Here is a 24,272-nt window from a genome sequence, read left to right as displayed (position 1 = left end):
TAGCGGTTTTTCAGAAATTTTTGAGAAATTGAATTTTAAAAAAAGTTAGAATGATTTACGTGACGTTGCAGAACTTGAGTTTCAAAGGCCTTCAATTAAAGTCAATGGAATTATGATTATAAAATTCACCAGACTAATTATAATTATAGATTGAAATGAATGGTGCAGCGGTTTTAATTTCCATTATTATAAGTATTATGTATAATAACACTCTATTAAAGAATACATTTTTATAATGAATCTTATAACACATTCAATATTGAATTGAACAAAATTGAATTAAATCTTTTTCAAAATTTTCTCTGTCGAAGAGTTAAAATATCATGAAAATTTTGAACACAAGAACCCGCACAGCCAGAAAACGAAATTGGGAAGAATATTTTGAAGATCAAGAAAATTATCTTCAAACGCATGATAATAAGAAGATTTATGATAATACAGGTAATACCAATTACTATGTTTTAAATTGTCTATTTATAAAGTGCAAGATTAGCGGTGCAATTTATTTCGAAACTTCGAACAACATCTGTACATTAGTTGAAAATAGCGTATTTCGAAAATGTAGTTCAACATCTTATGGTGGGTCAGTTTACTTTTATTGCCCAAATTCAGGTCAATTTGTTCAACAACAAGTATGTTATTGCGAATCAATAGCAAAATTTGGTCATCAAGCATTCTCACAGAGTGTTAAAAAAATATCATCACACAAAAATTATGCAAAACAAGTTACAGTTTCTAGTTGTGGTTTGAATGAAACTACAGGATTTGCAACAATTCATATATCAAATGGTGATATTCTTATTTCAAATTGCAATATAACGAAAAATAAATGCCAACGATTATCATCAATGAATTTGAATGTTCATGGAAGTCAAGGTATTTGTAGGTATTCAGAATTTAGAGAAAATAACCAGTTTTATGAAAGTACTATCTCACATCAATCTTTAAGAATATATACTCCAAAAGATATAACTAATTTTGCTTATTGCAACATTATAGGAAATATTGCAGGATATGATGATGTAATTTTTTGGTGCGAAGGAACAACTAATGTTGAATTCTCTAACTTTATGAATAATTTTGCAATCTGTCTACTTCAAGAACATTATAGAAAAGATATTTCTTTGACTGTTACAAATTCATTTATTTACCATCAAAATATAATTACCAGAGGAAACGTCACAATTACAAATTTGATAAGCGAATCTAATAATAATTATTTTCCATTTTTCTATACAGATAATTGTTTCTTTGACCCAAAAATCACCCAATCAAATGATGTTTACGGCATCCTACATAGTAAATATTTAAGAAGATAAACAGCATTTATTAAACAATAATAATATTTCTGGAATTTAAAAGGCTTCAGTTTGCGCAAACGAAAATTCACTTTGAATTTTTTTAAGGGTGCACTTACCACTTTCTGACATGCTCTCAAATTTCTTGTTTAAGGTTTTATTTTCTATGCCTCTTCACGCCCGTATATCTCTTTTTGAGAGAGTGTCAGAAAGTGGTAAGTGCACCCTTAATTAATCGAAAATCAGATCTGAATATTAAAAAAAAAATACGATTACTTGGTTTAAATACTTATAGAAGTATGCATATATAATATTCAGATCTGATTTTCGATTAAATGCATATATAACCAATCACTCATTGACAAGTTTATCATATTATTAATGACAACAAAAGAATAAATATGATTTTATAAATTTTTTGCTAAGACATGAATTTGGGATGTATTATGATACTTTATGTAGTTTTTAATTATTTGGCAGTAACAAATCCTCTGTCTATACAACTTTTTTTCGGCGTCAACAACTTATTTCCGGTACTCTTATATAAAAATTTGCTCAAAAACGATTATTTTGAATTCAAAAATTTTAAAATTACCTTTTAATATAAAAAAATATAAAAAATAAATAAAAAAAAATAAAAGAAATAATATTAAAATTATTCTTCATCGATTTCTATTCCGATTGATTTGAAGTTATCTTTCAAAGGACCGAAAGCAGCCACAGCAGATTCGTACTTCTTGTCCATTCCCGGAGGAACGTGTCTTCCAGCGACAACCATTGCTTTGTTAAGAATTCTGACTGTTTCTGAGAAACACTCTCTCAACTGTTTTACGTGTTTCTCTTCATCAGGATGGTTCTCCAAGAAGTCTGGCTTCAAGAAAGCGTCGATGTACATCTGTGTACCACCATTTACACCAGCATCAACAATACCAGATATCAACAACAAAATCTGTTGGCCATTTGGAGTTCCTGACTTAGTTTGCTCGCAGAAATTGATTGTGTTCATTTCTGTTATGACTTCCATAGCCTTTGATTTCATTGTTATGATTGCGTTCTCAATAGGAGTGATCATTCTTGTCTGTGTCTTCTCGTTCTGTATAGGAATGCATCTTGTCAATCCAGGGAATGATCCGTCAGTGAAGTAAATTGTTTCTTCAGTGAATGCTCCTGCAAACTCATTCACGTACTCCTTTCCTTTCTGTGGTTTGCCAATGCGTGTCCTGAAGACAGAGACACTCTCAATCTTCTTGAAGTTGCCGATGAATTTAGGACCATTTCCGCCGTAGTCAGGAATGGCCAAAACATCGTCAACTTCCTGTTGTGATGTTGGTTCGCAGTTTGTGGCCAAAATGACCATGCCGTTCTGTGGATCGAGTGTCTCTTTCTCTTTGTCGAACTCTTTCTGTGACTGGTGCGCGTTGCAGCCAGGGAACATCAGTTTCAAGTCTTTGATGAACTGGTTGATGTTCTTGAAGCCGCTCATTCTGTACATCATTGTCTTGTTGCGATAGAACTCTTTGAAGCCGTTGCCGAAGAAAACAACGCGGTAGTAGTAGAAGAAAATGTGTTCTGCAGCTGTTGCAGTGTAGATCTGGCTCTCGAGAGTTAAAAGTTCGTCTAATAATCCCATGATCCGTAATTTACGATCAAAAATCACGCGTTCCTTGCATTCGCGGATGATGTCGAGTGCAAAGTCTGGAACCATCGCGTCTTGTACGAGTTTGATCGCTTTCACGTAGAGAGCAAAAAGAATATCGCGGATTGATCTGCAAACTCTCTTTGTTGGGAGTTGTGGATCAATGATGTACTTCTCGTCAATGCCCTCGTTCAGATTTGCTGGTTGCAGCTTCATAAATGGAATATTTGGCTTTAATTGAGAATCTGGTGGCAAATCATTGGGAGTAACGAGTCTGCACCAGTGTACAATGCACAGGGCGGCTTCGAGCATGTTGGATTTGGACATGGCTTGTAATTCGGCGAGTTTGCAGGAGAATTCTGGAATAAATTCGTTGATTTCGTTCTTTCTGCAGTAATCGGTCAGTCCGAGGTATGAATTGACGAGTAAGTCTTGGTTGGCTTCGATCTGCTCTTCTTTCGTGATGTTGGATGTGTAATAAGCGAACTTATAAAGATCTGGACAGATATCAGGGTCAAATAGGTTCATAACCCTCTCAAAGCCAGGCTCTTTCCTCAATGTGTAGATGGCCCTCATTGTTGGGACGGTCAAACCAACAGGCATCAGGAATAAGTAAATTTCCATGAGATCTGTAAGTTTGTTATCGGAACTGGAGTAGAGGGCGTAACATGTCATGAGTGGTAGTAAGATTCCACCGAATTGAGGAAGGTCTCCTCGCTTGACTTCCTGCATTAACTGGTTAATTACGGTGAAATCGGAAACATTTGGATAAATCATTTCATGGAGTTGACCGTTGGATGAGCAGTTATGTGCTTCGATGGATAAATCTAAGTATGATGATAATAAGTCAACTTTGAGTTTGAATTTGTCGTCAGCCATCTTCTTCTTGAGAACTTTGGCGTTCTCTCTCAAGTAGTGGGCGAATGGGAACAATCTCTCCTGTGGACCAATCTCTTTGGACTTCATAACTTCGATAATCAAGTCATTGTGTTCTTCTACGAATACTTTCGGATTTGTGAAGGCAACAGTAAGGATCAGTCTGATCAGAGGTGTCCTGTGAGTCAAGTTCTCAGGAATAGGATGGAAGAAAACGTCCCTTAATAGTGGAATAAATTGAACGATAAAATCATCGCGAACCGAAAAGAAAAGTGACGCAAGAACTACGACGACCAATTCAATGCAATGAGGAAGTTTAGCGGCCCTGTTGAGCTCCTCGGCGAAGAGAGGCTTCAGGATGTCTCTCTCGGTCTTGTTGAGCCAGCATTCGGTTGTAGAAAGTGCAAGCATAACACGGAGCTTTGATTTGTCGATTGGAACTTGCTTTCTGTCCTCTGGATGGTATCTGATTGCCTTAATGAAATTAACTACGTAGTCTGTGATGCATTTTACGTCTTCTCCTACGAAACTGCAGTGGATTGCTGCAATAATTTGGGCAAAGTACCTCAAAATGAGCTGTTGTTTAGCGAAAACGAGGGATTTGATCTGCGGTGGATCGTCTGGGTTGTATTCGCTTACGATTTCGGATAATTTCTGGAAAATTGGGGTGATATTTTCTTTATATCTGTCAATCATCTTGTTCATCTTGAGATCGATGACTGAAGCTTTGAAGGATGTTGCGACGAGCCTCAAAATGTATGGAGAAACCTTGATTAAGTTTCTATATTCCATAGTATTTGTATCTTGCTTTGTAAACTCTTCGTTTATCTGGCCAATAATTAGCCAGAATTCTCCGAGGCTGTTGTTCTCCTTGATTATGCGTGGGAAGTCTCCTTCGACGAATTCATCCAATAATTTGATATGTGCACCGTAAGAAGGTGTCACAGATATCAAAGTAAAGATCGTACGTAAGCATTGGAATGCCTGGCTCGATAATGCTGAGTTGTTTGCGATGATAAAGCAGAAATTCTTGAGAAGCTCTCTGACGAACTTCGACCACTCGGAGAGTTGGATGTTCTGCCAGTTGCTGAGCGTTATGTTAAGGTTATTGTTGTTTCCATTGTAGTCTACGAGATTATAGAGGGTTTCGTCGTTCGTTAAGTTTGTTGAAGCGAAGGAGAGGGTGTAGATGATGTGGCCGATTGACTGCGGTGCCTTTTCTTTGCCTCTTGGCTTCTCTGGGTTGATATTGAAATCAGAAATTTTCGGAAACTCATCTCTGACTGAGAAGTGGTAGAGCTTCGATGTTATTGTCGAATAGTTCTGTGGAAGGCATCCGTTCGGGCCGGCAAGTTTAATAACTGTATATCCTGACGGTTTAACTGATCCATCAGCGCGTTGGAGCTCGATTGCGAGGTAGAGGTCTTCGAGGGCTGTATTTGTCTTAGAAAGATCGATACCAAATGTCTCGCAGGACCTCAAATTCTGAATACCCTTAAATGAAGCCGAAATCCAAGCAATTTGGTCGAATTGGTGGGACTCGATATTTTCTATGCAAGGAATGAAGCACTGATTGCGGTTATCGAGAAGACGAATTACGATTCTTGTTCGCTTGAATTTTGACTTTTGTTCGATTTCTTTGATTGTAAAGTAAAGAATTGAACGCTTCTGAGTCGGAAGAACGGTCTGCGGGAGGAAGAATGGGTCGATTCTCGTACAATGGGCCAATGAAGGGAATTTTTCAACCAATGTATCGTAAGTTCCTTGGTAAGCTGAGAATTTGACCTCGTAGCTTAACATGCCAACGGTCTTGACCTGCTCTTTGATGAGATCGAAATGAAGGTTCTGAATCTTGTCATCAGAAGCTATTCTGGAGACTGCTTCTCTTACGATTGGTTTTTCCTGTGATTTCTGGATGATTGTACGAGATCTGCAGACTGGAAGTTCAACTAACGCACAAGAATTGCATTCTCTGCAATCGTCGTGGCCGCTCTTCATAGGGATGATATCATATGAATATATAGCTAAATACATCTGATCTTTGACCGTAGAAAGATCTAACTGATCGATGAGTAATTCAACTTTTGGATTTCCCTTTGTAAAATCAGCTGGATCAAATTTGAATGAGATTGGTGATGATGTAAACGGACTGTTTTTCGATTGGCAAACTGCAAATCTGAAACTTGTCAGTTTCTTCAAGTTTTTGATTTCAATACTCAATCGAACAAGAGTATACGAAGGGTACGAGTACCTAACGGTCGCCTCTTGTCCTTGGACGAACATTTCACGGCCCCATGTTGTCATAGTAGTTGGAGAAGCCGTGAAAGATCTCAAGTTGAGGCTAACGTTGAGGATCTTGTAGATTTCATCAATGCAAGAAGCTACATTTCTATGGTGCTCTAAGAAGGTTTCGGCCTTGTCCGGGTTCGATTTCATAAAGTCTATATTCGAAATCATATCGAAAATAACATTAAATTGCTTAAGACGCTCATCATCTGAAATTGAATTGTGCTTGGCTTGGATTTCTTCGATGATTTTACTGAATGCTATCGAAGCTTCCCTTAAAAGTAAGTCTTCTGGCTTCGAAAGTAGTATATTATGATGCTGTCCGGGGCCAGGATAAAACGCAACATGGGATTTTGGAAAGATACCTTCTAAACCAGAAAATATATTCTTTCCATGGTACCAATCTTTTGATTTGTGGTAAATTTCAAACTGATCGCCAGCAAGCATTGGAATTTGCTTCTGTCCATTAGCAAGAAATGGAAATTTGGCAATAGCCAACCCGGATTCTGGTTCCCAGGTTGACATGATATTTTGTCAAAACGTCTATTTTGAATTGAAAAAGTGATTTAATAATTAATCATAGGGTATATTTTTTCACTTAAATATGTGCACAGGATCAAATATAACATGTTTATCTTCATTTGTTGTATTTTGTGAAGTTCACTACACTTTTTTCCTGTAAAGGTTTTATCTTATTATTTACTCATGCTTGTTAATATTTTACAATTATTACATTTTTATCATGGAAAGGTGACATTGAATTAGCAATGTTTGACAACTTTTTCAAATATCCATCAAATTCACTTGAACGAAAATACAACAAAAATCGATATTCACAGTAGTAAAAGAATAATTATCCATGGGATATTGTTTTGAAAATATCTGTTATTCAGCGATTTCCCAATTTTTGAAACAAAAATGTGTTATGAGACATGGTGACTATGTGAATAGGCATATTTAGTATATTAGTGGCTTAAGTGTACAATCAGAGATTCCATCAATCAATATCATTGTTGACAATAAATTTATCTCGAATTATAAGCAAAAATGATAGCATTTTATTGTTTTCTAAAGTATAGATATTACGTTTTTCTTTGTGAAAATGTACATTTTCCATGGAAATCAATGACAATTTGGAAGAAAATGAATCAAGAAAGAGAAATTTTGTAGTTTAATAATGTGGAAATGATAGAGTGAACAAAAACTGAAATTGTCACATTGGCAGAAAGTGATAATCTATGCAGGAATGATGAATTTTTGCATGCAACCACTTATGCATGGAAAATGTACAATTGATAAGATTATAAATATTTTTAAATTATTTGCATTATTAAAGTCTTTCTTCTATGAGTTCGATATTTTTTTTCAAAATCGTTTCAAAAAAAAAATAACGATTTGAAAAACTCTGTTTGGAACAAAATGGAGAGATATACTTTGCAGCATGAGCTTGGAGAAGGTGCATATGGAAAGGTATACCTAGCTATAGACAAGGAAACAAACGAAAAAGTTGCTTTGAAGAAAGTTAAACTCTCTAAAATGACCGATGAAGAAAAAGAAAAAGCTCTTGCTGAAGTAGATCTTCTTTCTAAACTGAAACATCCAAATATTGTTGCATACAAGGGATCCTGGACAACTGGAAATCATTTATACATCGCTATGGAATACGTAGACGGAGGAGATTTAAATGATAAACTTTTAAGGCAGAACGGACAGCTCTTACCAGTCCAAACTGTTCTTGATATCTTTGTACAAATTACTATGGCATTGCAATACATTCACGGTCAACTCGTCCTTCATCGCGATCTTAAGCCGCAAAATATTTTCCTTACAAAGAACGATGTCGTCAAACTTGGTGATTTCGGTGTAGCTAAGTCCCTCGCTAACTCATTTGAGCTTGCTCACACTATGATTGGTACTCCTTACTATTTAGCTCCAGAACTCTGGCGCGGAGACCCTTACAACGAAAAAGCAGATATATATTCACTCGGTGTTCTCTTGTATGAAATGTGTACCCTTAGAAAACCTTTCGAAGGCAATAATACAGCACAATTGTTTAATAACCTCATGAAAGGCCATTACAAGCCTATTCCTTCATCATACCCTCAAGAAATCCGTCGTTTAGTTGATGGTATGCTCTCTAAAAACCCAATGGAGCGTCCATCAACAGCTCAAATCCTCAAACTTCCTTTCGTCAAATCCGCTATGGGCGATTTAGCTACACAACGCGAAACAATCATTACTACAAAGCAGAAACGCTTCCTTCCAGCTAATTTCTGCCAATTAACCAAGAAACCTGAACCAAAGAAGCCAGAATACGAAGATGACTTCATAGATGAGTCAGAACTCTCACCTACTAAGCCATGCCACGCTAATTTCGATAATGAGTTCGAAGATGATTTTATTGATGAAGATGACCACAACGAAATTGCAGAAGCGGCCAACGCTATCAGACAAGCACTGGAATCACCTGAGGAGTGCGATACATGGAAATTCTTGGACGGATCAAGAGAAAAATTCGATGAAAATCCAGCAAACCAATCATTGACTTACTGCATCGAGGAACTTCGCCAGAAAATTGAGAACGACTTAGGATTCGAACTCTTCCGCAAGGTTTACGACGAAATTAGTCAGGAAAAGGAGGGAGACGCCGTTGCAGAGGCTGAAGAGACGGATCACATGGCTGTAATGTTGGTTAGAAGACTTATTGAACTCGAACAAGTTGTTAACTGATAATTCTTTTATTATTTTTCTCATTTCTTTACATACAATATTATTTTGCTAATAAATAATTGTTTATACTTTTCCTGAATTGATTCATTATGTTTTTATTGACAATAATCAAACAAATTCCTTATTTTGGATACAAATTTTTGAAATTCTTGTTAAAATAACATAATTAAGAAAAGAATATAAAAATATATGAAAAATATAATGAGGTTATCGATGTAGAATTCGTGAATTTAATACATTTTATTCTAAATTTTTTTTATTTTTTGAAAAATGAAAAAAATTTCAACAATTTTTAAATTCAAAATATGGATTTTGAAAAAATTTTGGAATTCACATTTGTTAGAAATCATTAAGATAATAATATTTTCACAAAAATAAGGATTTTTATGAAGATTATTCTAAATTTAACGATTATTGTAAACTAGAAATGTCTGACGAATTCACAGAGCAAATCCTCAAAATTATTATTGCGCAAACTGCCCAAAAATGTGGCTTTTCTACTATTTCTGAGACTGCGTTAGACATTCTAGTTGAAGCAGTTATAGCAAACATCAGAGAAGTTTGTACAAATTCAACAAGGGTAACAAACCATTGCGGTCGTATCGATACAAATGGTTACGATCTATTCTTTGCTCTTAACAATCTTCCTAATAGAGAATCCGTCAGTACCTTAACAGTTTTCTTATCTCAAGCAGATAAACTCATCACTCCATTCGAATTCTTTGTTGACAATTATCCAGCATTCGAAAAGAATATAAATCCATTCTATGAACAGCAACTAAAACCTCAAGAACAGAGACCAATGAATTCGGAACCAAAACTTTGGGAGAAGCCAATGCCTTTCAGAATTTACAACCCTCCAGAAATGAAGCAAAGCCAAGGCAAGCAATCCCATATCCCTGCTTTTTACCCGAATTTTCCAAATACTTACACTTATCAATATACAGCAACACCTCTTCCTGAATCAGCTCCAGACAACACAGATGCAGAAGCCCGCAGATCAAGAGACCAAAACAACTTACAGAAAGAGATCGAAGAGATGGGCAAATCTCAGGACAACAAATCTCAACAAAGCGTCGAATTCGATAGCCAGCTTACTCAACTCCTTTCGAATGAGATGGTCAGACGTCCTACGGCCCTTCTTGAATCTCCTATTTACGCATTAGACGGTATTAGAAGCGAAGTCAATCCAGAATTCCTTCCATTGGAGTTTGTTAAGCTTGATAATAACAGAACAAGAGATGATGGCACCAGCCTTCGCATTCTTAACATTAAACACTTGGATTTATATTGTGGAAAGCCAGGAGATTTGCACAGCTCAGAAAAAGATAAAGGAGATAACAAAGAAGCAAAACAAGAGTAAGTGGCTTATAATTTCTTGTATTTTATTATTTTTATTTTTACAATAAAGTTATATTTTATATTTGTACAAAAATATCCCTAATAAACTCTGAGAAGAGACATATTCTAGACAAATTTATTTTTATTTCGATTCAATATCTCTAGAATCCAACAAATTGAGGAGTTTACTAATAACAATTTGACAAGTCTCCCATAATATCGTTTTAGAATTTGAAGCTGTTGTTAAAAATTTTCAAATTTGGTGTCGCAGATCTTGGCGAATACTAGGTCTCAGTCCAAATGCCCATTACATATTTCCTCCCTATAAGATACAGTATTTAAAAATACCTCAAAGTGATGTCTTCATCGATGACCATTTTTCTCATTGCTTTTTTTTTATTTTTTCTCCTTTTTTTCATTAGGCCAAATGAGTGAAAAAAATTATGAATATTCGATAGAATTTTTTATAATTTTGCACACATAATCTATGATCTATATCTATGCATATTTTAACATCTAATACAGTAAATAAATTTTTAACACATAATCTTTACGTGTCAAAGTGAAGTTGATAGAAAAAATTGAGAGGAAGGCCAAAATTGGGATTATTAAAAAATTTATAACAACAATATCTGCAATTTAACAGAGATTACTATTCCAATATTCATTTTTTCATAACCCATAATTTTTCTTTACTATTTTGATGACAATATCCTGTTCACTATATATTTACTATTATAAAGTAATATAATATGAAGAGAGGTTTTCATAATTTTCTTATTCATTGATATTTATACCATGTGAAATAAGAAGTTCGGCTGTTTCTTTACTATTTTGATCTGCTGCAATATGAAGAGCGGTTTTTCCATCATTATCTTTTTCATTGATGCTTATACCATATGAAATAAGAAGTTCGGCTATTTCTTTTCCATTATGATCTGCTGCAATATGAAGAGCGGTTTTTCCATCATTATCTTTTTCATTGATGCTTATACCATATGAAATAAGAAGTTCGGCTGTTTCTTTACGATTATAATATGCTGCACAATGAAGAGCGGTTTTCCCATTGTTAGTTTTTTCATTGATATTTATACCATGTGAAATAAGAATTTCGGCTGTTTCTCTATTATTATAAGATGTTGCAATATGAAGAGCAGTTTCTCCATCATTAGTTTTTTCATTGATATTTATACCATGTGAAATAAGAACTTCAGCTGTTTCTTTACTATTTCCAGTTGCTGCATAATGAAGAGCGGTTTTCCCAACATTATCTTTTTCATTGATGTTTATACCATGTGAAATAAGAATTTCGGCTGTTTCTCTATTATTATAATATGTTGCATAATGAAGAGCGGTTTTTCCATCATTATCTTTTTCATTGATGTTTATACCATGTGAAATAAGAATTTCGGCTGTTTCTTTACGATTATAATATGCTGCATAATGAAGAGCGGTTTTCCCAACATTATCTTTTTCATTGATGTTTATACCATGTGAAATAAGAAGTTCGACTGTTTCTCTATTATTATAATATGTTGCATAATGAAGAGCGGTTTTCCCAACATTATCTTTTTCATTGATATTTATACCATGTGAAATAAGAATTTCGGCTGTTTCTCTATTATTATAAGATGTTGCAATATGAAGAGCAGTTTCTCCATCATTAGTTTTTTCATTGATATTTATACCATGTGAAATAAGAACTTCAGCTGTTTCTTTACGATTATAATATGCTGCATAATGAAGAGCGGTTTTCCCAACATTATCTTTTTCATTGATGTTTATACCATGTGAAATAAGAAGTTCGGCTGTTTCTTTACCATTACTATTTTCTGCTGCAATATGAAGAGTGGTTTTTCCTCTTTCATCTTTTTCATTGATATTTATGCCTAGTGATAAAATAGCTTCAGCTGTTTCTTTATTATTTTCACTTGCTGCAATACGAAGAGCAGTTTCTCCATCATTATCTTTTTCATTGATATTTATACCATGTGAAATAAGAACTTCAGCTGTTTCTTTACTATTTTCACTTGCTGCAATATGAAGTGCGGTTTTTCCATATTGAGTTTTTTCATTGATATTTATACCATGTGAAATAAGAACTTCAGCTATTTCATTGCTATTATAATATGCTGCATTATGAAGAGCGGTTTCTCCAGCATAATCTTTTTGATTGATATCTGCACCATTTGATAGGAAATATTCGCAAAGAGATGGAATATTAAAGATTATCGATCTAATAAAGCAATTATTAACATCATTAGTTTGATCGAAATAAACTAAAAATGATTCAAGATTATTGTACTGTGTACAATGATCTAAAATGATCTCTATATCGTATTCATTCATCAAGAACGTAACAAAATCAATGTTGTGTGAAATAATTGCATATTCCATGCATTGTTCATCTGGTTCTTGATATTTCAAACATTCACTCATAATCTCTGCATTTCCTCCTAAAAATGAGAGTTGTAAACATGTTTTAGTTATTTCTGATTGAAATTTCGTTCTTAAAAACTTGAAACAATCAACTGCTCCGTGGTAACAACATAATTCAAGTAATGAATATCCTACTTCAGAATATGGATATAAACCACTTTCAAGTATTTGATCTTTATCAAATCCTTCTACTTCCGTGAATGCGATGAACATTTCTAAGTCATTATACATAATTGCTCTGTAAATTGTATATTCTTTATGAATATCCAGATTTTCAAAGTTAAATTCAAAAAAATCACCGGATTTGTCTAATTTATTTCCATATTCTTTATAAAACAGGAAGTTTGAAATAAGTTCAACATACTTGACCTCTTCTACATGATAATCATCAGATATGAGTTTTGCAAGTGATAAATATGACTTTGTATAGCGATTATTATACAGAATGATATCTAAAACATCTTCCACAATCTTTTTTGGTGGGTATATCTTTGAATCAATCAATTCTGTTTTGATCATTTTGTAAATTTCGTTTAATTCTTCTTCTTTGTCCGTTTTCAGCTGATATAAAGCAATATATGAATCAATGTAGTGTTCAAAGATACTTCGCAGTTCGCTATATTTAGTTGGATGAATGTCTTGTTCGGACATTAATAATTTATGAAAAGGTCATTTACATTTTAGAAGAAACAAATATTATGCTAGACATGTGTAGATCAATTATCACAAAGTTTTCGGAAATAATTTCGGATATAATTTATGAATTTTAATTAAGTTCGTAGATATGAAATGACACAATAGCAATAGAAAAGTCGAAAACAATACAATTTTCATCCAGATGATTAGATTCGAACACAAACAATCGTATTACTTTTTGTTCAATTGAGTTGAATAAAGTTCGGTGATCTCTAGTGTGAAGACATAAACTCACAACAACTATTTAGGCCAAAAAATCAAATTTGATATAATATAATTTCGGACAAGTGTAACCGCCGTCGGCAAAATAAATATTTGTTGATTATATGATATGAGTTCATTCAAACTCTCTGAAGTTTTAATCGTCATTTGTTTGGAAAAGCATAAACAATGAATCCCGATTCTCAGTGTATTATAGTAACCAAACAATAAAAAAGCTGCGAAAAATAAGGCAGGTAATTATTTGAATCTCAAAAACACAAATGATTTATATGTTTTTAAAAATTTGTATATTTTGATTGCAAATTTATTTTATTTGTTTTCTATACCTCAATGACATATATTCATTAATCGGTTAAAAGTGAAATAACTAGTATCCACCATATTATATTGAAATTTAAAATGAATTTGTAAAATAGCCATCATGTTATCAAAATTTGCCTGAAATCAACTTACATTGAATTGATTGATACATTATTATATTCAAATGCTATTAAACACATCTTAGTAATCATTTCTAGCTCAAATGAAAAAGATTAAATTTAGGCATAAGAATGCTTATTTTTTATGTTGGGTTAAGATATTTTGAGGTATCATTAAAAATTGAGTTTCATTCTTTAAGAATGTTTTCAGGGAAGACCTGTTCAAGATTAATGAAATTGGAATAGATTCTTTCACCATCAACTGTCTTCCATTGATCAAGTTTGAGAAGTTTTTCATTGATCTTCTTCTGAAGTTCTGGTTGCATTGCTTTCCTCCTTGGAGAATTTGCACCATAAATTCCAAGAGAACGAAGGATTGTGAAGCCTGCATAGTTGAAGCCATACATAGCAGACCATAAGTAAGCATCAAGACCGTTACCTTTCTTTGGATCGAAGAACATTGGGGCAACTCCTGCTGAAACAATGATGGCAACTTTGCGGCCCTTCAAGACATTTTGATGAAGAGGACTCTCACCATCGTAGGCGAATCCAAATGAAAATACACGCTCTGAGAAAGAGTAAAAGCATGCTGGAAGACGGCCAAACCAAAGTGGAGCAAAGATGAGAACATGTGTTGACCACTTGAGATTCTCCTGTTGAACTTTGATTGTATCAATGAGATTGTCAGGAATGGCCTGGTTTGCAGGATACTCAAATGGATCCATTTCGACTCTCTTGAAATCATTCATAGAGGCAACGACATCAAATCCAGCTTCCATTAAGTTAACATATCTAACTTCATGACCAGCTTCTTCAAGAGCAGCTTTGGCAGAATCTGCGAAGCGGAAGGCAGTTGCTTTGTGAGTTGGATCTGGATGAGCAACTAAGATCAAGACGTGCATTTTAGACATCACGAGAAATGAACTGATTGATTTTCTAAACTCAAATATTCAACATAAAAATTTTTTATTAGAATTTTTGAATAGGTTCACAGAAAATTATCTTTTTTCAATCTTTTAAAATCGATCGCACGTTTAAAAGAGATCAATTCACATACACAAGCTTAATTATCATAAATTTTAAAATTTCAAATTATAAAATGGTTGCTTAAATTGTCACAAAAAATAATCATAAACTCAATATATCCTTTTGATTTTATAATTTTTATACCGTTATAAATGATGTTCAAAAATTGAATATACTCTCTGAAAATTGAATGAATTCAAATTGAAATTGACTATCTAGCGTTTCTATAGAAATTTTCTCCATCAATATTTTTCCTCAAATCGCTTTTTGGTATTTTTTTTAAAATATTATTTTAATGATACATGTACAAAGTCTTCTTTTAACATCATAAAATATACTAATAAGTAACTTCAGTTGAAATTTTATATTTTAAAATTCATTTTTTAATTATATTTTCATTAATCATATATTTTTGTGCATAACAAATATTTTTATTGCAGTTTTCATGATTATAGTAATAATTTTCATTACATTTTAAATTGAATTTTTTATTTTAACTTCCAATTTACATTTTATACATATTTCAATAGAATAATGTATACACAATAGCTTGTTATACTATTTATTCATATTTTTATTATATTTTTCCATAAATGATAAAATTCTTTTGGTGTATTATTATTTCCATTTAATAAATAATACGTCTACTTTTATTTTATCTTATAGTTCTTTGTTTGCATTAGGTTTGAAATGAAAATCATCACAAAGTCATTTAAAATCATTTTTTAAAAATTTAAATAAATGTTAGTAAGGAATAATATATGCCTAAACGCTCATATATTGGGTGACAAAGGCTTAACACAGATCATTCTTAACGGTTCTTATCATGCTTAAAGGTTAACCGAACACTACATGACAAATTCATGATATTTATTAAAAAGATAAATCATTATTTAGTGATATAATTATACCAACTTTATCATCGCATCTTAAGCATCAATTTCTTTCGAATATATATATATATATACTGATAAATTGATACCTTCACCGATAATATCAAATCAACACAATTAAATCAAGCGACTGATAATTCATTGATGATAGGAAAGGAATTTCAGTTAAAATTAAGTAAATACCCTCTATTTCCAGGAATTACCATTTAAGGTTATTTTTTGCAGAAACTATATGAAAAGCAGACTTTTTTTTCGTACACCCTCTCAATTTTTTTTCCAGTTTTCGTACTCATATGGTATTAGTAGTGTATAATAATCTGAGAGCTTTCGCTATACTGCAGCATTAAAATATAGCTGTATTGTGATTATCTCCTTGAATTTGAGAGGATTCTAAGTTTAATGTCAAGATAATCTCAATTGAATTTAGCATGGAAGCAATATATTTACTATCATATGATTGCTCATGATAGATCTATGCTTGTTTTACAAAAATTTAAGAAATGTAATCAAAATACCGTATCACAGGAAGTTGAATAATAATAACTTTTAAAAAATTGTGTTTTTATATGGTTACAATTGGTAGTCTTTATAATTATGAGTTGAGGCTCTATGTTTGCTCAGAAATATGAAATATAATCAAGATTGAAGGATGAATATAATTATATGAGTGTAAATAAGTTGATAAAAGCATTTGTTGCATACTATATCTCTATGTTCTTGCAATTACGTACTCAGATCGGGAGAATCTCTCATTTTTGTTCCGCAATGTGACATTGGGAACAAAGTTTCCGATCTGAGTACATATTTGCAGGGTCTTGCAATGGCATCCTGCAATTACGTACTCAGATCGGGAGAATCTCTCACTTTTGTTCCGCAATGTGACATTGGGAACAAAGTTTCCGATCTGAGTACATATTTGCAGGGTCTTGCAATGGCATCCTGCAATTACGTACTCAGATCGGGAGAATCTCTCACTTTTGTTCCGCAATGTGACATTAGACATTTGATTACCGAAAGGAGTTTACATTTGCGATATAATGTCATATTATATTGCAATTATAAACCCCTTTCGAAGAAAGTTAATTTTTTTCATATCTCAATGTTGCTTTAGAAATTAGATTATCGAAAGGAGGTTACGAGTACAATGTTATACCATATAATATTGCAATCGTAAACTCCTTTCTAAAGTATCTTCTTTTCAATATAATTTAATTTTCTCATTCTTCTTTAAACTAGTAAATTTTATTCACAATTTATTCTAAATCATAAATATTCATGTTTTGTAGAAACGTTTTTTAACTCAAATCGTTTTTTCTTATCAAATTTTATATTTTTTCTTTTTATTTTCAGTTTTTTGAATTTTTTTTGGGAATTTTTTATTCAATTTCAATGTAATTTATTTCTCTTTCATATGTATTATAATTTTATTCATCTTTAAATTTTTAATTTTTGAATAGATACGATAATTATTCATTCAATTTTTAAATGAATGTTTTGATGGGACGAGCTTACTGATAATAGACTCATCCCATCAAAACATTCCCTTGAAAACTCTTGCCTTCATCGAGGCCAGAGCAAACAATTGATCTCCTCAGAGCCAAGTTCCTCAACGGTCTTCCTCATTAGGTTCGATCCGAGAGGAACTTGGCTCTGAATGAAATTCACAAGCTCTGGTCTTAGGAAATGCCAGAGCTTCGCAAACAATCCTTGGGGCTGGTTTCCTCAAAGACCGCCCTGATTCGGGGCGGCCGGAGAGGAATTCAGTCCCAAGAGAGTGCCCATACGAAGCTCTGGCCTTAGCAGTGGCCAGATCCTGCAAATACAATCCTCAGGCCCGAATTTGAGAGAGATAGTCAACATCATTGACGATCTCCCTCAAATTCGGGCCTGAAAGAAAGAAATACACAGATTCTGGCCTCAGAAAAGGCCAGAGCTTTGCTTACAGTCCCCAGGGCCGGCTTTCCCAAATGCCGCTCTGACCCCGGGCGGCAGGCGAGGAATCTGGCCCTGGAATACTTACCAAACGAAGCTCTGGCCACAGTAAAGGTCAGAGCCTGCAAGATCAATCCTCAGGGCCGATTTTGAGGGAGATCATCCACATTATTGGCGATCTCCTCTCATATCGGTCCTGAAGGATTTCAAAATACAGGCCCTGGCATCAGCAGAGACCAGGGCTTCGCTTACAGTCCTCAGAGCCTAGTTCCCTGAGATTGTTCAGATCACGGACACTTCTCAGCGGAACTCGGCTCTGAGAAGCAACAAATACTAAGCTCTGGCCTCAGCAAAGGTTCAGGGCCTCACTTACAGTCCTCAGGGCCGGATTTCCCAAATGTCGTCCTGATCTAGGGCGACAGGAGAGGAATCCGACCCTGGAAAACAGCAAACCCGAATTTCTGACCTCAACATGTGTCAGAGCCTGCAATACTAATCCTCAGGGCCGAGTTTGAGGGAGATCGCCAACATCATTGACGATATCCTCTTATCTCGGCCCTGAAGGACATACAGATACAGGCTCTGACCCTTGTTGAGGTCATAGCATCTTTATAAAGGGCAGTTTTTCTATGTTCTTTCATTTTCTGAAAGATCATAGTGAAAAGGCTCTCTGATGCTTTATTGTTTCAAAATAGTACATGCTTGAGATTATAATTTTGCAGCAAATTTATTGATTGCATGCGAATATTTGATCTCAATAATTCAAACATGCAAATTTATAGTTTACCCGTTACAAATAAAATATTTGCTTAACAGAACTCTATTTATAATGAATAAACACTCTTTTTTATATAATAAAATATTTATTTCATTATCTATAATAATTGAATAAATTTATAACATTAATTGTTCTTACAATAACAAGTACATATCATTCTCATATATGCTTATCTTCAAAACTCTATTTTAAAAAAGATGCCTAATTGCATATGCAATAAAAATCAAGTTTTATAGATTAACACATTGAAATTGTACTTTGCACAAAACATTATGCTTGTGCGTGTAAAATCTTTTAAACAATTGTGAATAATCAAATATGATATTTGATGTGATATATGTCTAGACCAGAGATTGAAATATGAACAGGAGAAAGATGAGTTCTGATCATAGGCAAACATTGGACATCAAATACTATGCTCTGTAAAAAAGTACGAAAACTGGAAAAAAAATTGAGAGGGGGTACAAAAAAAAGTCTGCTTTTCGTATCGACTCTTTTTTGCATCAAAAAAAAAATTCAATTTTAGCATGATTGAAGTATTATTTTAAAAAAATAACAATAAAATATTAATTTATACAGAAGTGTTATATATCCCTTACATTTTTGTGGCAAATGGAGAGGGTAACGGCGTCGAAATTGCATAATTTCAAATCTCCTTATCTCAACGAATACAAGAGGGATGGGACTGAAATTAGGCTATTTTAATAGGTATGAGGTATCAAACATTTTCACTGATGAAAAATTGAAAAAGCTAATTTCAACTTTCTAATCAAACCTTATATATGAGGTATCATATCAAAATACTGATATGTTATTACTTATGGGGCCACCTGAATGCTCTCACAATTTGTTTGTATAGATATAAGAATATTTATATTAAATTTAAATTAAGTCTTTTATTCCTAAAATGAATACTTTTTGACATTTTTAGAACTTTTGTATTATGAAGTGAATAATCCCAATTGTAGAAATGATAAGGATAAGAAATTGATTACTAAAACAATAGTATTTCAAAGTGTTATGATGTTTAATGTATTTACATAGATATGGATAAACGAAAATTATATTTTAATCCGAATAAATTGAAAAATCTAATTCAATCTTTTGCAAGGAAAAGGCTAATGCACATGTATTTACTAAAAGAATGGAGTATTAATGATGTAATCAACAAATCCTGCATTTATTTTGATAAATATTCATTTTTTAAAATTTTGACGAGTTCGAGGTCTTGTTTCGGTTCGAATTCGTGAAAAATAAATATTTTCAAAATTTGATAAATGATATAGTATCATCATCCAAATAGAATGTATCTATTATACTTTTTATTGATTTATTTCTATTTTATTGGGATAATCAGATTTTCCTTTGAGTGTGAATGATATACTTTTGTCACAGCACCAAATCATATAAAATGTGCTGAATTTGTTTCCGCTGTTTATTTTCAATTTAATCTATTCTAATAGTAGTTTTCATGCGTTCGAAGTTTCAACAAAAAAGTCTATGAATACTCAAAATAATTGATTTTTATATCATTAAATACTATTTTTAGTGGAGAACAAAGCATATTTTAACGTCAGCCAGGAATTACCGTTTTACCAAAATTTTTGTTTTTGAGCAAAAATTTTATCATAAAAACACTCTTTATATCATAAAAATGCTATATTATAAAAATCAAAAATTTCAACTTGCAATCAAATCATATTAAATCTCATATCTCATATTTCCATATAAAGTACAAAATCATAAAATTCAACATCTTTTCTATCATATTCTCTTTTAAAATGCTTCGAAAATGTCTATATATGTCGAGATATAGAAGCTTTTTTAGAAAGTGGAAAAAAGTGACAGTAATTCCTGGAAATAGAGGGTAAAAATAGGGTAATAATGATAATCAAAGCCTCAATTTTTTTAAACAATCATTTCAAGATTAGTGATAATGCACCACCATCACATATTTAATGAGTTATAGCAATCTCCTTTTTTTTATATGATGATATTCACATATCAACCTTTCAATTCGATCAAATTTTGAGAGACATCTGCGGACATCCTTAAGATTTAAATATGTTTTATTACATACAAAGTACCAATGATTTTTTTTTGATTAAAAATAAATCGATTTAAGAATAGAAAAAAACAACATAAAATAACATTTAGGCCTTTATCAAAGATTCGTAAGCTTCAGTGAATCCTTCAATAATCACCGGAACTCTTGGATCTTGTGGATAAAGGAGAGGAACATGGTAAAGGTAAACAGAGAATCTTTCAGCCGCCAGCTTATCCAACACTCCTTCCTTTCCCATTGACTCCTTGATGAAGTTCAAAAACGGAATTGCGACAGAAAATGGAGGTTTGCTGCCGTAAAGATAGGAAAGAGCCGAACAAATACCATACGCTAAGTCCTGCGATCTAGGAGTGAACTGCTGAAGTAGACATCCAAGAGCTGCAGCAGAATTAAAATCTAATTTTGACAATTTCGATGAAATCCTCTTACTCAATGGCTCTGTATAAGTAATAGTATGCCTCTTTGCATTAGATTTCAACATAAATTTGAGATACTCCAAATTTTCTTTTTGGTCGGTTCCTAAATTACTTAAGAAGCAATAGAAGAACTCATTGATCTCAAATGTGTTGATATTTGTGTTAATCATATGCATAATTGAAATGAAAATTTTTTCATTGTTATGAATTTTGTATGCAGAAACGGTTTCATTGAAAATTGGGACGAGATATTTAGATGGGGGCTGAATAACCTTCAATATCTCGACAGCTGCAAGGACAATTGTCAGTCTCTGTGAAGAAAGCATCTTAATGATAACTTGGTAAGCTTCTTCTGTCTTCAAATAATCAATTGTGTCTTGGTATTTTACACAAGTTAACATAATATCGGCTGTAGCTTGTCCAATATTGGAACGGAGCATCCAGGGGAATATACAATCCGCCATAAGAAGGAAATTGTTATGCTGAGGCCAAGTTCCTTCTGGAAGCATCTCCATAACTTGAGCAAGCTGTTCTTCTTTATCTTTATCAATCATACGGAGCTCTCCACTCATCTTAAGCTTCCTTAGTGAGTAGAAGAGACATTCAATGTTTGTAAATGCAATTCTTGGAAGATTTTTGTCACATCCGTACTGAGCATAGAATTGAGTGAGTATAATGTGGACGTATCTGTCATCCAAGCATGAGAAAATGTAATCGAGGCAGTCTAATGATATAAATGACCTTAACAAGTCAACAATATGAGGAGTTTGGTTTTGACCGAACTTTAAGTACTCTTTGAGGACTGTTAGGAAATCTCTGATACGAACATGAAGCTTTGCAATCATCGAAATGACAAATTCTGGATCATTTACGAATAATGGCTGAATTTCAATGGCAACAGTAGTTGCATTTGAGTTCAAATCGTTAACAATGCTTGTAATAGCACGTTTAGCGAGTTCTTGGCCTTCTTTGAAACCGGCCATGATAACAATTTTCTTAATATGAGGCATCAGTGGCTGTCCTGAGTATAAAAGTGTTTCCAAAGCAGATATACATAACTGGTCGTACGAACTGAGCTTGTTCATCCTTTCCAGAGCCATATCTACAATTGATTTTTGCGATGCGGCCATTCTCATTGCATTTTCATGCTCTGGACGTGTTTGCTCTACGAATCTCATGTATTCGTCCCTATCAGTTCCCGGAATTAAGACATCTCCTCTCTCAAATACTTCACGGATCTGTTGGAAAGTTGGTCGCTCTTCAGGATGTTGCGCCCAGCATCTCTTTATGACAGTAGCAAACATTTCGGGACAATCTTCTGGTATCTCTGGTCTTTCTGCGTATTTCAGAACGCATTCGCAGATTTGGATGCATTTTAGACCCTTAAACGGTATCTTCTGTGTAAGTAATTCCCAAAGCATGATACCATACGCATAAACATCAACAGATTGATTATAATCATTTCCAGATGTCAACAATTCAGGGGCGCACCACTGTGTAGTGCCTATTTCGCATGACATCATTGAAGATACGATACGTGCGAGACCGAAATCGCAGACGATAGCACGATCATTATTATCAAGAAGAATATTTGGAGGTTTTAGATCTCTGTGTATCAATCCGATGCTGTGGATGTATTCTAGAGCTCTCGCTGTATCCAAAGCGATCCTCATTCTGAAGATTGGAGTACATCTAGGGTTGATACTTTTTCCATTAATTAAATCAATCAAACAACCGTTCGGAACGTATGTAGTAACGATACAAAATGGAGGAGTAACGGTTACGCCGATCAATTTAATGACATTTGGGTGGGAAAGTCGCATTAAAGCGTCGATTTCACGTTTTAAGTAGATAACGCGGGTTTGATTGAGCTGGACTGCTTTAAGCTCTTTGACAGCCACCATTTCGCCGGTAGATCTCATCTTTGCGAGGTGTACTGTAGCGTATCCGCCCAATCCGATATTTTCTTTGATAATCTGCCAGTCTTGATGCTTTAAAATGTATGGGCTTGTTCTGTTACGATCTAAGTCTGATGTTCCAATGCACGCTTCTATTTCTATCATTCGTTTGACTAAAGCTCCTTTAAATCTTGTAGAAATTCCAGGCGCAATGCCGATCAGTGCTGTGTGTATACTAATGAGATCTTGAGAAAAGCCGTAGTAAAGTGATTCGATGAATTCAAAAGAAGGAAACATGAAACAATTGGCACAAGAAGCCCAATCAGCCCATAGTTTTGAAAACACATTGACCGATGAGTGCGTTGGTTCTGAGAGGAATACGCCAAGCCATTTTCCAGCTGTTAATTTTTGGCAAAAGTTCGCAAGTTCTGAACATGACTGAATATAATCGACAATTTTCTCGGCTTGAAGCCTAGTGAGAGGTTTTTCGGGGTCTGATTTGAGAAATCTATCTAAAAAATCGTACATTTGTAAAGATATAATTTGAAGTTGATTTTCGTAACATGATACTTGAGAAAGCGATTGATCAACTTGCTCGTATGCTTTTACTAACTCTTCACTCCAGAATTTTCTTTCCAAGCTTAAACTTTTCTTATGTTTCCCCATTTTTTCTCCCAAAAAAAATATTATTGAAATTTTTCAACATGTCATACCGGTGCTTCACACCAATAGTAAAAACAACATTACTTTAAAATAACATTTCTCACTTTATGTAGATCATGTATTTCATGCTTTTTTATCTTTATTCAAGCAAGATGAAGTGAATTTCGTTTATTGAAAATTCCTTACTTTATCATTTAAGTTTAAATGAGATTTTTTGATACTGTACTGTGTGCACACATAAAATCTGCATTAATTTCCTAATCGTATTCTTTTCAGCTGAAATGTCACCTGCGGTCATGTAATATCACATTAAATATATGAAAATATTATACAAGTGCATTATAATCATATATTTTCTTGATAAAATATGTAAAGAATCAATATTCTGAATGAAACATAGCTTCTATGCATATATGATCTTAACCTCATAATGCTTGTTCATAGTAAGGCAGTTTTTCAGAAATTGCACTATTATATACTAAAAGAATTGTAATCAATATATAAGGTTTTGAATTTTACTAAGACAGTAAGAACATTGCACTTAACATCCACTAAAAATTAAATTCCCAATACAAACCTAAGCAATATAATATTATTATGATTATTTCGATCTCCAATTGATCAATAGAAGTTAATTTTATAGAGCAATCAAACATAA

General features: G+C 33.5%; 7 protein-coding genes across 7 annotated transcripts, besides 2 other annotated features; 2 read left to right on the top strand and 5 right to left on the bottom strand.

Moving 5' to 3' along the window:
- The first annotated feature begins 1,406 nt into the window (after positions 1-1,406).
- Positions 1,407-1,529: a mobile genetic element.
- Positions 1,497-1,529: a terminal%2Cinverted (terminal inverted repeat of tvBac_53III transposon ID:TVAGG3_0325140).
- Positions 1,530-1,889: 360 nt separating this feature from the next.
- On the bottom strand, positions 1,890-6,630 carry TVAGG3_0325130 (dedicator of cytokinesis family; the record flags this gene model as incomplete). The annotated part of the gene is made up of 1 exon (XM_001319217.1): positions 1,954-6,621. The coding sequence occupies one exon, from the start codon at positions 6,619-6,621 to the stop codon at positions 1,954-1,956; it is 4,668 nt and encodes a 1,555-aa protein (XP_001319252.1).
- An 863-nt stretch (positions 6,631-7,493) lies between these two features.
- TVAGG3_0325120 (STKc Nek domain-containing protein) lies at positions 7,494-9,038 on the top strand (the record flags this gene model as incomplete). Its single annotated transcript, XM_001319218.1, has 1 exon — positions 7,516-8,826. The coding sequence occupies one exon, from the start codon at positions 7,516-7,518 to the stop codon at positions 8,824-8,826; it is 1,311 nt and encodes a 436-aa protein (XP_001319253.1).
- A 131-nt stretch (positions 9,039-9,169) lies between these two features.
- TVAGG3_0325110 (transcription initiation factor TFIID subunit 8 family) lies at positions 9,170-10,294 on the top strand (the record flags this gene model as incomplete). Its single annotated transcript, XM_001319219.1, has 1 exon — positions 9,254-10,189. One exon carries the CDS (start codon positions 9,254-9,256, stop codon positions 10,187-10,189), a length of 936 nt encoding a protein of 311 aa, XP_001319254.1.
- Positions 10,295-10,944: 650 nt separating this feature from the next.
- Positions 10,945-13,257, bottom strand: TVAGG3_0325100 (cyclin-dependent kinase inhibitor 2C-related family; the record flags this gene model as incomplete). The annotated part of the gene is made up of 1 exon (XM_001319220.1): positions 10,945-13,257. One exon carries the CDS (start codon positions 13,255-13,257, stop codon positions 10,945-10,947), a length of 2,313 nt encoding a protein of 770 aa, XP_001319255.1.
- An 812-nt stretch (positions 13,258-14,069) lies between these two features.
- On the bottom strand, positions 14,070-14,854 carry TVAGG3_0325090 (NAD(P)H oxidoreductase-related family; the record flags this gene model as incomplete). Its single annotated transcript, XM_001319221.1, has 1 exon — positions 14,132-14,854. One exon carries the CDS (start codon positions 14,852-14,854, stop codon positions 14,132-14,134), a length of 723 nt encoding a protein of 240 aa, XP_001319256.1.
- Positions 14,855-16,571: 1,717 nt separating this feature from the next.
- TVAGG3_0325080 (uncharacterized protein) lies at positions 16,572-16,865 on the bottom strand (the record flags this gene model as incomplete). Its single annotated transcript, XM_001319222.1, has 1 exon — positions 16,572-16,865. The coding sequence occupies one exon, from the start codon at positions 16,863-16,865 to the stop codon at positions 16,572-16,574; it is 294 nt and encodes a 97-aa protein (XP_001319257.1).
- Positions 16,866-20,680: 3,815 nt separating this feature from the next.
- On the bottom strand, positions 20,681-24,223 carry TVAGG3_0325070 (protein kinase protein; the record flags this gene model as incomplete). Its single annotated transcript, XM_001319223.1, has 1 exon — positions 20,726-23,617. The coding sequence occupies one exon, from the start codon at positions 23,615-23,617 to the stop codon at positions 20,726-20,728; it is 2,892 nt and encodes a 963-aa protein (XP_001319258.1).
- Positions 24,224-24,272: the final 49 nt, after the last annotated feature.

Source organism: Trichomonas vaginalis, chromosome V, assembly GCF_026262505.1.
Source record: "Trichomonas vaginalis G3 chromosome V, whole genome shotgun sequence".
Taxonomy (NCBI): domain Eukaryota; phylum Parabasalia; order Trichomonadida; family Trichomonadidae; genus Trichomonas; species Trichomonas vaginalis.
The sequence above is the reverse complement of the archived record's forward strand: the minus strand, read 5'-3'. Positions and strand labels throughout refer to the sequence as shown.